The sequence below is a fragment of the Mangifera indica genome, chromosome 4 (assembly GCF_011075055.1).
Source record: "Mangifera indica cultivar Alphonso chromosome 4, CATAS_Mindica_2.1, whole genome shotgun sequence".
Lineage (NCBI taxonomy): Eukaryota > Viridiplantae > Streptophyta > Magnoliopsida > Sapindales > Anacardiaceae > Mangifera > Mangifera indica.
In genome coordinates, this window is record NC_058140.1 from 15094557 (window position 1) to 15107689 (window position 13133).

At 34.2% G+C, this 13133-nt stretch overlaps 1 protein-coding gene across 2 annotated transcripts; it reads left to right on the top strand.

Moving 5' to 3' along the window:
- Positions 1 to 1256: 1256 nt before the first annotated feature.
- On the top strand, positions 1257 to 12785 carry LOC123214428 (potassium transporter 7-like). 2 transcript variants are annotated; one of them, XR_006501840.1, is made up of 11 exons: positions 1257 to 1800; positions 2290 to 2518; positions 2675 to 2923; positions 3050 to 3100; positions 5831 to 6091; positions 9514 to 9566; positions 9694 to 9808; positions 10026 to 10280; positions 10838 to 11360; positions 11648 to 12260; positions 12416 to 12785. XR_006501840.1 is itself a non-coding variant. In XM_044634185.1 (10 exons), the coding sequence occupies exons 1-10, from the start codon at positions 1528 to 1530 to the stop codon at positions 12183 to 12185; spliced, it is 2547 nt and encodes an 848-aa protein (XP_044490120.1). In that variant the 5' UTR covers positions 1257 to 1527; the 3' UTR covers positions 12186 to 12785. The 2 variants fall into 2 exon arrangements, 1 of the variants encoding a protein (XP_044490120.1); XM_044634185.1 differs by having other exon boundaries at positions 11648 to 12785.
- Positions 12786 to 13133: the final 348 nt, after the last annotated feature.

The window sequence follows — 13133 nt, forward strand, 5'->3', positions numbered from 1 at the left end:
TTAAGATAGTGATGACATTGCTCAGACTACCAATGACATAATTTAGGTGTGCATCTACGTTAGATGCTATCGATTGTGCTATAACAATTGAGACAAGTTGATTCTTAACGATAAGATCGAGTTATCCTAAGGTAAAGATATTATAATTAGATTCAACGACCTAATCACATAGAGCTTTCTTTGACCTTTTTGCACAGGGAGGCATTAGAAAAAGAGTCTTGTAGGAGATTGATTAAAACTATATTTTTATTGGAAAAATGAAATAGTTTTTTAGTGATCCGTACCTTGACATCAATTTGTTAATGCAAAAAATCACACCAATAAGATATACATCAAATTGTCGTGTGTGATTTAGTGCAAACATGGATGGAAAACAATAATAAATATAATGTTTTTAAGGTGGTTCGATTTGTTACTCAAAACCTACGTCCATTGTTATGTTTGGTAGAATAATAATATTGATTACCGATTATTGTCCTTTGGAATAATTCTATAATTGATATGTCTAAATTTTAATACATTAACTATAAATGTCTAAATGATATTAGTTGATCACATTATTATACTGAAATAAAACATTATTATGCAATCCTATAATGATATTGGGAGGCTGAAATGACATATTAAGGAAATTGTAGGAATGGTTGATACCACCAAATGTCTTTGTTATTGTTGCTTTTGGATAGAGAATCATCTATTCATATTTAAGGTTGATATATATGTAAGTGACATGTTTAGTTATTAATCATATAGCTGGTTGCTTTTTTCGATATCACTCTCATACATTTGACTAAAACGAAGTTTAATTATACAACAATAACTAACAAGGTTGATTGAAATAGAAGATTAGATGTTAAAGTTCTATTTTAACTTACTAATTTTGAGTGATGATATGTACACTTATAATAAATATCAATTTTAATACTAATATTGATATGATAAAGTCTAATTAAGTATTATTTTATATTTAATTCAATTATAATTTAAAATCTAATATTACTTGTATTCACTTTAAATTATATTTTTAATTTACAATAATTTAATTATATATAAAAAATAAATATATATAATTTTATTATAATTTAAAATTACCCAATTACACCATCAAATATTATAATTATGCGGTTCCTAAATTAACACACTTGATGAGTGTAAGGTGGAGGAGTTCACAAAGTCGACTTGGTTAACACCAAATTATCTCGAGGAAAAATAAATAAATAACAATAATAAACTCTCTTAAGAAATAAATTAAGTGCATCTGTCCTCAATCCATGAAATTTGTTTTCGTTTCAGGAAATTTCCCTTTTATCAAGGGGCGCTTGCTTGCCTGCCTTGTCAAAAACCGAGTGAAATAGTTAAACAGTCATTGCACAACTTTTTCTCTTCACCGCGTGATAAAATTTTTTCTTCTAAACTAAATTTGGAATCAAAACCGAAACCCTATTCTTTCTAATTCAATCCATTTTGAAAATTATGAGCGATCAATTTTGAATCTTACTCTAAATCTAAATTGATTGGTTTGTACACATGGCGGAAGAGACAAGTGGAGGTGGATCTGAAATTACGAATGGCGTGGGACTGTCGTCAATGGACTCAATAGAGTCGAAATGGGTATACCAAAACGACGACGAATCGGAGGTGGATGAGGATGAGGAAGACGGAGGGTCTGAACATCGCACTGGATTGGATTCGGAAGACGAGGAAGGTGGTGAACAACGCTTGATTCGGACAGGACCTCGTATTGATTCATTTGATGTCGAAGCTCTTGACATCCCGGGTGCCATTCGAAATGAGTATGAGGTGCATTGTGTTCGGGATTAAAATTTTGCTTCTTTTCAGCTTTAGTTGATCACTCTGTTGTGCGAACTCACATGTGGTAGTTTTATCAGATTAATAAGTTTTTTCTTGCGTAGTGGATTGGAAATAAATCACCTTAAAATTAGAAAACATCATCTTCTATTATTTAAAAATTAGTGGAATTATTAGATTATTGTGACGGGCTGGTTTGTCTGAATCAGATGTGGATCTTTAAATGAACGAAGAAACCTAGACTTTGTAATATGCTGAGCCATGCTTGGATTGTTATTACATTGGTCTCTTTGCTTGCTATGAGAATTCCTGTCTGCTTAGGGCAAGTTTTGAATATGTAAACACTTTTTGCATATTTGAGTGGGTAAGCATAAGATCACCAAATATGAACAACTGAATTTTCAATTTGTAACTTTGTTTTGCAAAGCAGTGAATATAACAGTCAAAGCTTACTACCTGAATCGTGTAATTGTAATGCAGGACTTCAGTGTGGGAAAGAGAATTGTACTTGCTTTCCAGACACTTGGTGTTGTCTTTGGTGATGTTGGAACAAGTCCGTTATATACCTTTGATGTGATGTTTACCAAGGCACCTATTAAAGGAAAGGAAGATGTTATTGGGGCATTATCACTGGTTTTATATACTTTGATCTTGATTCCACTGGTGAAGTATGTCTTTGTTGTTCTTTGGGCCAATGATGATGGTGAAGGTATGCTAGAAGTTGTAAACCATATCCTTGAACTTTTAATGTCTCTGTAATATATGATTATATTTCCAAACATGCATGCATGCATTTACTTATGTATGTAATTGACTTAAGTGCAAAACCAATGTGTACCATTCACGTGGTACTTCATTGTTGCAGGTGGTACTTTTGCATTGTACTCGTTGATTTGTCGGCATGCTAAGGTCAGTCTTCTTCCGAATCAACTTCCTTCTGATGCCCGTATATCAAGTTTCAGACTAAAGGTACCATCAGCTGAACTGGAGAGATCACTGAAAATCAAGGAAAGACTTGAGAACTCACAGACTCTAAAAAGGCTTCTATTGATGTTAGTGCTCGCTGGTACTTCTATGGTGATAGCTGATGGAGTTGTTACACCAGCAATGTCAGGTTTTATATGTTGTTTCTTTTATGCTAATGCTTACAGTTATGCTGATAGAGTTATGCTGATAAATAATCTATTCCATATGCTTATTTTGCATTGTTATTTATATATACAAGTCTTTCTGAGTGCAGTAATGTCAGCTGTTGGTGGTCTTAAGGTTGGAGTAACCGCCATTGAGCAAGGTAATGTGATATCCTCAATCAACTGAGCTTTTGTTCTTTGAGTTTTCATTATTTTTTTGCCTTTTGATATTTAATAATGAGCTTTTCATTTTCTTTCTTGGAAAGGTTAAAATATGATGACTTTACTGTTCCTAGCAAATGGTAAATGTCTGCCTCCTTTTAGGGATGAAAGGGATGATGTTTTGCTCATGTGACTGTGCCACTGAAAAGAAAAAAGAACTGAATATGTTGACCTGAAAATTGACCAAGTAAATGAATTAAGCGTTAGGAAATATTTTAAACACATTGGAAACATTATTAAGTTTCTGATGTTGAGGGAAGAAAAAAAGCTACAATTTGTTTAGATACCAGTCTTTTTCTTTGCAACACTGGTATTTGAGGAAGAAGGTATTTGAATTCTTGAAATAGAAGTTTTTAGATTTTAAAAATTGTCAGAAACTTTTAATTCCAGTTTTGAAAGCAAAACTTTTAGTATATATGAAAGATTAGTAAAAACCATTAATTGCACATGAAGAAATTCATTCAAACCAGTAGAAGAATCATGGGACAGGGAAAATGGTTAAAGCCTTGAGTTTCTGAGAAAACTACCCCGTTTTACTTGGGTAAAAGTCAAGGGGCAACCTTTCAATCTGTAAAAAACTTTGATTGAGTGCCATATGTTTTTGTAGTTCTTGAAATCTAATAAACTATTGTATTAAATTACTCTATGATATACACATGCCAGTAACTGTTATCCTCAGACACCTCAACACAAAGGAGTCTCAACCTTCATCAAAATTCTGTTATACAATCATCTATATTTCTCGTCAAGAAAAAATTACATTTGAATCAAAATTTCATTTCTTGTCACGACTAATACAAAATTTCCTTCTGTAAAATCCTTTAATACCAGCAACCCAACGCCATAATTAAATCAGGGAACAATTTTTCCATGCTGTCATTGTCATGACAAACATCTGTTACAATTGTACATATTACTTCTTGTTCACAGTGAATAAACATTTGCAAATTGTTTGTTCATTACAAAATGTAAAATGACAAAATCCAATTTCCATGTGATCTTCATGGTGACCAATAGGGAGATTTCTGAATCAAATGAAATGAACATGTTTTACTGTTTACTTATGCTACAATGACTTATGCTGTTCAGTAAACAATTGAATGCATACATGATTTCAGTATATACTAAAAAATATGCCTGAATTTGACAAATGATGCAACAATGCATCTTTAAGGAGTCATGTCATACTCAGGGTAGTGCATTCCATGTAAGAAAAATTTGACTTGTTTGATAGTACTTTATGCAATAAGAATTTTTTTTTTTTTTTTGGGTTTTTTTTTTTGGGTAAGTATGCAATAAGAAATTTGAAAACTCATGATGAGTCATTTATATCAAAGTGGCTCACCCACAGAAAAATGTATATGTATTTATATATAAATGTATTCCTCTTTAAAACCCTATGTTATATAGGATTATGAAGCTATGAGAGCAATTTTGCATATGCAGTTAGATTGGTCTGCCGGTTTTATCAGGAGAGGATAAGCGATCATCTTTTCTGATGCTCAAAGCTGCAATAATTGGGAGAAGCATGCTAATTAAAACTTGTCATACAAAGAAGATGAGATTACTATAAACAGTATAGATAAAGATCATAAAATGTAGCAAAAAGTATACCATCACAATTATATAAGAACATTCATTCACATGGAGTAGAAAGGTGCAAAGAACGTGTTCAGTTGATACCATTGATAACTGTATTCTAAGAGAAATTGCTAAATATGAAGTTTTTCTTCTTATATCTGGCTGGTCTTGTTTAGAGGCAGATATGAAACTTTACATTGGGCTATGCTAAGTTGGAATTTGTTGGAATGGGGCAGATATAGTATCTGTGTTCTTTTTTGGTTTGAAAACCTGGAGCAACTTTCACCTAGCGCCCATAGTACCATGGCTTAAGTATGATTGTATGCTGTGAACTAAGATTAATTTTATTGATGGAGTAATGTAGTAAAAGATTATAGCTTGGCCTTGATCCTGCTGTCTGAACTTGGTGTCATGACTTAATTTGGATTTTGTTGCGAACTTTGATTGATTTTCCAGCTGAATCGCATTGAGCCAAAGATTGAGATTGGTGTTTTTTGAAAATAAGAATTAAAATTTGGTTTAGTCATTTGTTCTCCATATCAATTATGTGACTGTGAGTGTGGTGTTGGAGTAACTTGCTGAGGTAACAAGTAGTATCTTTATTTAATGAGGGATTCATTACTCTAGGTGTAGAATTTGCGACTCTTTGTTTAAATTCATTACTCTTTATGCTGCATTTTCAAGTAAGATTTATTGATTAAAACTCTGCTAATAATGCATTTGATATTTAAATGGTTCACCATCCCATCAATAAACATAATTTTTATTAATACCATTGCATTAAATAAAAGCACATTAGAGGTTTTTGATGAATGGTTGTAGATTTTTTATTAATGTGAACAGATAATTATTTTGCATGCCCAATATACGGAATATGTTTCTTTGGTAGGATATGACGACTATAGTAATTTATGAAGTAGTATAAAAGTATGAAATGAGACAATTTTCCGTAACTGAATAGAATTTTTATTTTATCTCTCCCTTTCCAAATATTATGCTTGCGATTTAATGGTTTGTAAAATTTATTTAGCAAAATAGTTATTATATTAGTTAATCTTTTTATGCCATTTTTTTTGTCTTGGGTGCAGATGAAGTACGGATGATTTCAGTTGCCTGTCTTGTAATTTTGTTCAGTGTACAAAAGTTTGGTACAAGCAAAGTGGGAATGGCTGTAGGTCCTGCTTTATTTATATGGTTTTGCTCTCTTGGTGGCATTGGGATTTATAACCTTGTAAAATATGATAGCAGTGTCTTGAGGGCATTTAATCCCATTCACATCTATATATTTTTCAAGAGAAACTCAACTAAGGCTTGGTATGCCCTTGGAGGTTGTATTCTTTGTGCAACAGGTGAGCATGCTATTCTTGGAATAGTTTGAAGTGTTGTTTTTTATTTGAAATTTGAGCCAATTTGAATGTAAAAGAAATTAGAATTTATAAATCTGAACGGTATGCTTGTTTTTGTTGTGTTTATTTTTTTTTAAATTTTTGTAAGAACATTAGTGTCTAGTCTATTTGTTTTAATAGCAATACAATGGAAACCAAACTTTCCAAATTAAGATATACGATGAGGCTTGGTAGCAAAAGAATCAAGGGCCTAGGTGGGAGGTAATAAATTAATGATAAAATGGTTCAGGGGGTAGGCAGAATGTTAAGTAGGAAAAAAGGTAGTTAGAGAGAAGAATCTAGGTGCTCCATAAGTTGAAAGGGGAAGGCATCATGATTGGCAAAATGAGGAACTTTTCAAAAGATGTCGGCTGGTAACCAGACTTTGGGATTGGAATTTGTAGATGAAATTATTTGTTGGCAAAAGCTAATCCAAAGTGGGTGAGGTAAGGGTTTAACAATACAATAATGTTTCCTAGAATTTTGTAAATTTCTCATATATAACTGTCCCTAATTTCAATTCTCAAAATGTCAGGGTTTTGTTTGAAGGGTAGATATAGCCATAAAATTACATTGCTAAAATTTATGGCCCTTAATCAAATAACAAGGACAAAAATAGCATATGCTAGACTACCAAGTGTAGCACCATATAGCATGGTCTAGCATGCTTTAATTAGATTGTTAAACCGTACATTCAATTGCTAGATTCCATCTAGATTATTGAGTCTAGCATAGTCTAGCTTTATAGATTAAGAATATATCATTTGCTGTTTCATTAAGGGCATAATTGGCAAGTCACTGAATTTTACTTGTAGATTTGTTTTTTAAATATATCCTGTTCTGTTTGGGAAAGTGCAATTATTGAGTTAGTTATAGTGTCCAAAACCCCTAAAAAATAGAAACCCAGTCAGAAGCTATAAACAAATGATGGATTGTGATGGGATGGCATGATTCTTATTAAAATAAAATATTGAGGATGAAGAGATTGTAATAATTTTATGAAGTTGTACTTGAATTGGGTGTTAGAAGACCAATACTATACACAATCAATTGGAATCCTATCTCCAAAGAATTAAGCAGGCTGCTTTGAGAGATTGTTTTATTGCACGAGAGATTAAAGGGGCCTTTTTGAATGTTGCTGCTGAATGTTTCACAGAGAATGCACAAGGCTGGCTGGCTTTCCTTGTACATTCAAACATTGTTATGGACAATTTAATGATGTTTCACGGGAATTTTTTCGTGGGTGAGTGTTTATTGCGATAACTAATGGGAAATGCTACATTTGTCTACCTTATCCCTAAATACAAAAGAATCCTTGAAGATATATATTTGATACCTACGAGCTTGTGCAAAGTTCTTGCCAAGGGTCTCTCTTTTATGTTGAAATAGGTATTTAAAGGACAAGCAACATTTGTTGAAGGTAGGGAGGTTTTTCATATCGCTTTGTTGGCTAATGAATATGTGGAGAAGTGGAGGCAATGGTGATTAAAGTCCACTTTGAGAAGACATATTATAAATTGAAATGGAATTTCTTGGATTATCTCCTAAAGGCTTAGGGTTTTGCTATAGGTGGAGGATATGGTTAAGGGTCCCTTACAATCGATAAACTTTTTTATTTTTATAATGGGCTTCCTAGTGTCATAGGCCTAGAGTTTCAATGTCGTTGAATGACCCTTGCGACACCCAACTTGACCCTTTAACAATTTAAGCCTACGTGTATGCCATTCATTGGTTTGAGGTTCACGGGTTTTTTCCAATCATAGACTCATCAAGGAAACAACTCTAGCTCTCGTTTGTGTAGAGATGATTTAATCCTTTTTTCATTATTCACTAAGAAGAATTCATATTGGCTCAGTCTTGCACTCCTTTTCCATGAGCACCTCTCTTAAAGAGTTTTATGAAGCATTGTTAACGTGACAGAAGGAAACGCACCTCACGTTTCAATTTTCATACCTTACTTGAATGCTTCGTGAAACTACATTGCCTTGTACATTCTCCACAATTGTTGCTTTTGTCACGATGTTGCAAAATAAGGTCGTGACGCTCTCCTACCCCTGTTTTTATGCATGCTCCTGTGTATATCATTCTTGTGAATGCTTGTTAGACAGTCGTCCAAGTATTCAACTCGTTGCACCACATTATGGCTTTAAGGGACACCAATTCCTACAAGCATGACTCCATTGTCGTGTTGATCTGTTATGACACCTTAGAAGATCAGCTACATTTGCCACCAACAACTAAAGGGACACTAGTTACCTTTAGACGTGAATCCATTGCCATCTTGATCCTTTACAACATTGTGAATGATGTGCTACTTCCTCGTAGCACACAAAACCCCTATGAACATGCACAACCATCCATGTGTATCGGACTATGTAGTTTGCACATTGCCTGCCCTCAATGTTACTTGTTGCACTCTCTTATGTCAACTTTCCTCCCATTGTAGTGCTCAACGTGCATCGTAGAGGTCCCAATGTATTATTGCAAGTACAAGAGAGACTCTTTTGTAGTTAAGATTGTTTAGAAGGAAGCATTACATTGCTAACACCTTTTTTTTTTTTTTGTGCTCTGATACCATTTGTTGTGGGCCTAGAGTTTCAATGCAGTAGAATGACTAATGCGACACCTCAACTTCACCTTTGAGCCTAGTAAGCCTACATGTACACTATTTATTGGCTTGAGGTTCATTATTTTCGTCCTTCCACGGATTCATTAGGGTAGTTGTTCTAGTTCCTAACCAGTTTGTGTAGGGATGATCTAATCTCTTCTTCATTGTCAACTATGAAGAACCCCTATCAACGTGGTCATGCACTCCCATTTCATGGAGTACCTCCCTCCTAAAGAGTCTTATATAACCTTGCCAATGTGATAGAAGGAAACCCACCTCACATCTTAGTTGTCACGTACCACTTGAATGCTTTGTGAAACCACACAACCTCATTTGCTTTCCACACTTGCTGCTCTTGTCACGATGTTGTGGAATAAAAGTTGTGACATCAGGGACATTTTGGTTCTTCCAAGGATTAAGGCAAGAAGACCCTTCTTACTTCTAGTTAACTTTAGCGTTTGAAGGATTAAGTAGATTGATGGATGGAGCTAGGATTGTTAGATTAAATGATGGTTTTTTTGGAAGGATAAAATTGAGGTCTCTCATCTTCATTCTTCAATTTGTCAGTGACATCATGACTCGATATTCTTCTTTTTCTATAATTGGCCAAAATTGCATTGTTAGAATTTGCTAGACTTCTAGTTTCATCTATGATCTCAAGTCTATTCTTCCAAGAGTAGCCTATATTGCCAGTGTTAGAATCTTACATTGATGATTGCATTTCTGAATTCTATATTGCCATTTCTTTTATAATTGCTGCTTTTGGATTTTGTTTCAGGTTCTGAGGCAATGTTTGCGGATCTTTGCTACTTTTCAGTGCGATCAGTTCAGGTAAAGGTGCTACAGAGTAGCCTTATTTGGATTAGATATTGTTACTTTACCTTTGATAAATCAGTACCATTTGGTGATTAGATGTTATTGATATTATACTGATGTATTTGATAGTGGTTTTCTGCAGCTTACATTTATATTTCTCGTTTTACCATGCCTTCTGTTGGGATATTTGGGTCAAGCAGCTTACCTTATGGACAACTCTTCTGGAGCTGAGCATGTTTTTTTCAATTGCATTCCAAGTAAGCTTTGCATGTGCCTCCATCAATGCGAATACTTTGAAAATGGATTAGTTTTCTTCTATAATTTGTACGATTTGTTTCTTATACTATATTATTTGTTCTGTAAAATCACAAATACTTTTAATGTTGTGAAGATGTATTAATCCTTCTTTTTTCTTTTTGCATTGTGTATTTGCTGGAGATTTTTAAGTGTTAAGCTATTATTTTTTGTCTGCAGCTGCCGCTTTCTGGCCTGTCCTCTTCATTGCCACTATTGCTGCACTGATTTCAAGTCGGGCAATGACAACAGCAACATTTTCATGCATAAAACAATCAACTGCACTTGGTTGTTTTCCTCGTCTTAAAATCATCCATACCTCTCGAAAATTCATGGGCCAGATTTATATCCCAGTTATTAATTGGTTTTTGCTTGCCATGTGTGTGTTGTTTGTCTGCTCTATCGCAAGCATTACTGAGATAGGAAATGCATATGGTAATACTCTTTTGAATCTCCTGAACTTTCCTACTCTAGTTGGGCATTTGTTTCTTGTATATATTTATGTATGTAGAAAAATGATACCACACAGTATTTAAACAGTTTTTCCAAGTTTTAGTTGCTTTAAGCATTGTTTCACACACCCTCTTTTGTGCAGTGAAGTAGTGTATGCTAATTCTACTTAGGTGAATTTAGCAAGACTTTTGCTAGCCGATTGTGAAAGGCTTGGTTAAATATTGCTGTGTGCTTTGGAAGAAAATATTAGTGATCTTCAAAACTGTAAAATTGTATTTGCTTTTATTTGTTTTTACCTAATTACTGTATGGGAATGAATAAAAGGAGACTGTAAGTTGGAGAAAAATGTTGTATTAAGTTCTCAATTCTATCATTAGGAAGCAAAGGATTATTAGTGAGTAGAGCTACTTCTGATGGTTTTTTGTCTCCAGATATCTGCTATGCAGTGCCTGAAAACAGCCTCTGAAGTTTTATATTGCTGACTTTCTTCTTTTATTGTTTTCGAGAATACAACTTCTAAAGTTGGAAATATTTTACAGGCATTGCTGAGCTGGGAGTGATGATGATGACAACGGTTTTAGTGACTATTGTTATGCTTCTTATATGGCAGATAAACATTATAATTGTGCTTAGTTTTGTGGTTTTCTTTCTGGGAATGGAGCTGACCTTTTTCTCATCTGTTTTGGGGAGTGTGGGGGATGGAAGTTGGATAATATTGGTTTTCGCCATAGTAATGTTTTTAATAATGTTCATCTGGAACTATGGAAGTAAGCTTAAATATGAAACTGAAGTCAAGCAAAAAATGTCGATGGATTTGATGAGAGAACTGGGCAGCAATCTTGGGACAATTAGAGCTCCAGGAATTGGCTTGCTTTATAATGAGTTGGCGAAGGGAATACCTGCAATTTTTGGCCATTTTCTGACCACTCTTCCAGCAATTCACTCCATGATTATATTTGTTTGCATAAAGTATGTTCCAGTTCCTGTAGTGCTGCAAAGTGAAAGGTTCCTTTTCCGCCGAGTGTGTCCAAAAAGCTACCACATATTCCGATGTATAGCCCGGTAAATGCTCTATTCCTGCAAATTCTGAGCTGTTATTATCATGATGAGGTTTATTGTGTAAGCTCACAGATAATATAGTGGTGACCTTGCTTGACCTGGAATGCCAAATGTGTTAATGATTTTTGGGAAGAAATTCAATAATAAATTTGAAAAGCTAATTCTGCCTTCTTTTTTCCCCAGATTTTTTTACACCTATATTTTTAGCTTTTTCCTTTACCATTTTCATTTTAGCTTTGTTTGCCTCTTTGGCTGATGATACCTTAAGTTTAATATAACTACTGCTATAGGTATGGGTATAAGGATGTTCGTAAAGAAAATCACCAGGCATTTGAGCAGCTGTTAATCGAGAGCCTTGAGAAGTTCATTCGTCGGGAAGCCCAGGAACGGTCATTGGAAAGTGATGGGGATGATGATAATGATTCTGAGGATGATTTAACTAGCACGAGACTTGTCATAGCTCCCAATGGAAGTGTCTACTCGCTGAATGTTCCTCTCCTGGCTGAGTTCAAGGACAAAAGTGAGCCCATTTCAGAGGCTAGCACCTCCAAAGAGGTGAAGCCTGAAATGTCTGTAGATTCTTCAAATTCTGATCCAGAGCAGAGTCTGGAGAGGGAGCTGTCTTTTATTCGCAAAGCAAAAGACTCCGGGGTTGTTTATCTTCTTGGCCATGGAGATATTCGAGCAAGGAAGGATTCCTGGTTTATCAAGAAGCTTGTCATAAATTATTTCTATGCTTTCTTGAGAAAGAACTGCCGGAGGGGTATTGCGAATTTAAGCGTTCCCCACTCACATCTCATGCAGGTCGGGATGACTTACATGGTTTGATGCTCGATTCTGCTTGCAGGAAAGGGCAGATCTCAGTACAAGTTTGATCATCTTATGGCATGCTCAGCTGTCGATGTAAGTCACTTCCATTAATTTACACATGCTTACCTATTATTCTTGATTATTGACAGCCGATCGGTATCCAATTGATGAATCTTATCGATCAGGAAGTTTTGTAGTGTTTCAGCTTGGGTTGTCTTTGATGTATTCAATTTTTACTATTACAACAGATGCATATGGAAATTGTCTCTTGTAACCACCATGTTTTAAGTGATGTGAATGTGATTTGTCATAAATCGAGTCACGGCCACAAAAGACCTGTTCGATATTTCTTAATTTTGGCTTTGTCAATCCATCACAGAATTAATAAAATGGGCATGAAGAATAGGTAACAGGTCAGCTGCCTGTACTGAATCTACTATTTATTGATACCCCGAGTTAAAATCTGTCTTGAAAAGCCATCATAGATTTTTGTATTTAGGCTTTTTTATTGTATTCTTTCATTTTGGATACTTTTCTCTGAACTTTCGTATTTAACGATCGGTAAAATGGTTGATAATAATGGTCTGTATTTCATTGGAATGATGGGTTTGTTGGATTTGTTGATATGTTTTGTAACGGTAAGAGTCGTTTTTAAGTTTACATTTCGAGTAGCATAGTTTAGAATTGGTCAGTGACTCGATGCATCTCATCACATGGTGCAAGAGGATTTCTCTCATACAAAGTAATATTATATGTATATATTTTAAATACACAAAATAAATATATAGATAATATTTTATTATTTGATTAAGTGTTATTTTACCGTTAATTTAAAATCAATTATTGTGTCTATTTTGTGTACTTAAAATATGTGTATATAATTTTATTGATATTTATATGAGTAGTGTTATGTGCATAAATACTATGTACAATTTAATATATAAATAATGACACATCTTGGATGGT

Excerpts from the sequence above, each read along its gene's own strand:
- LOC123214428 (XM_044634185.1), top strand. The coding sequence starts at position 1,528 with ATGGCGGAAGAGACAAGTGGAGGTGGATCTGAAATTACGAATGGCGTG. Across the intron at positions 6,092-9,513 it reads TTGTATTCTTTGTGCAACAG|GTTCTGAGGCAATGTTTGCG; the intron begins GTGAGCATGCTA and ends ATTTTGTTTCAG. Across the intron at positions 9,567-9,693 it reads TTTCAGTGCGATCAGTTCAG|CTTACATTTATATTTCTCGT; the intron begins GTAAAGGTGCTA and ends GGTTTTCTGCAG.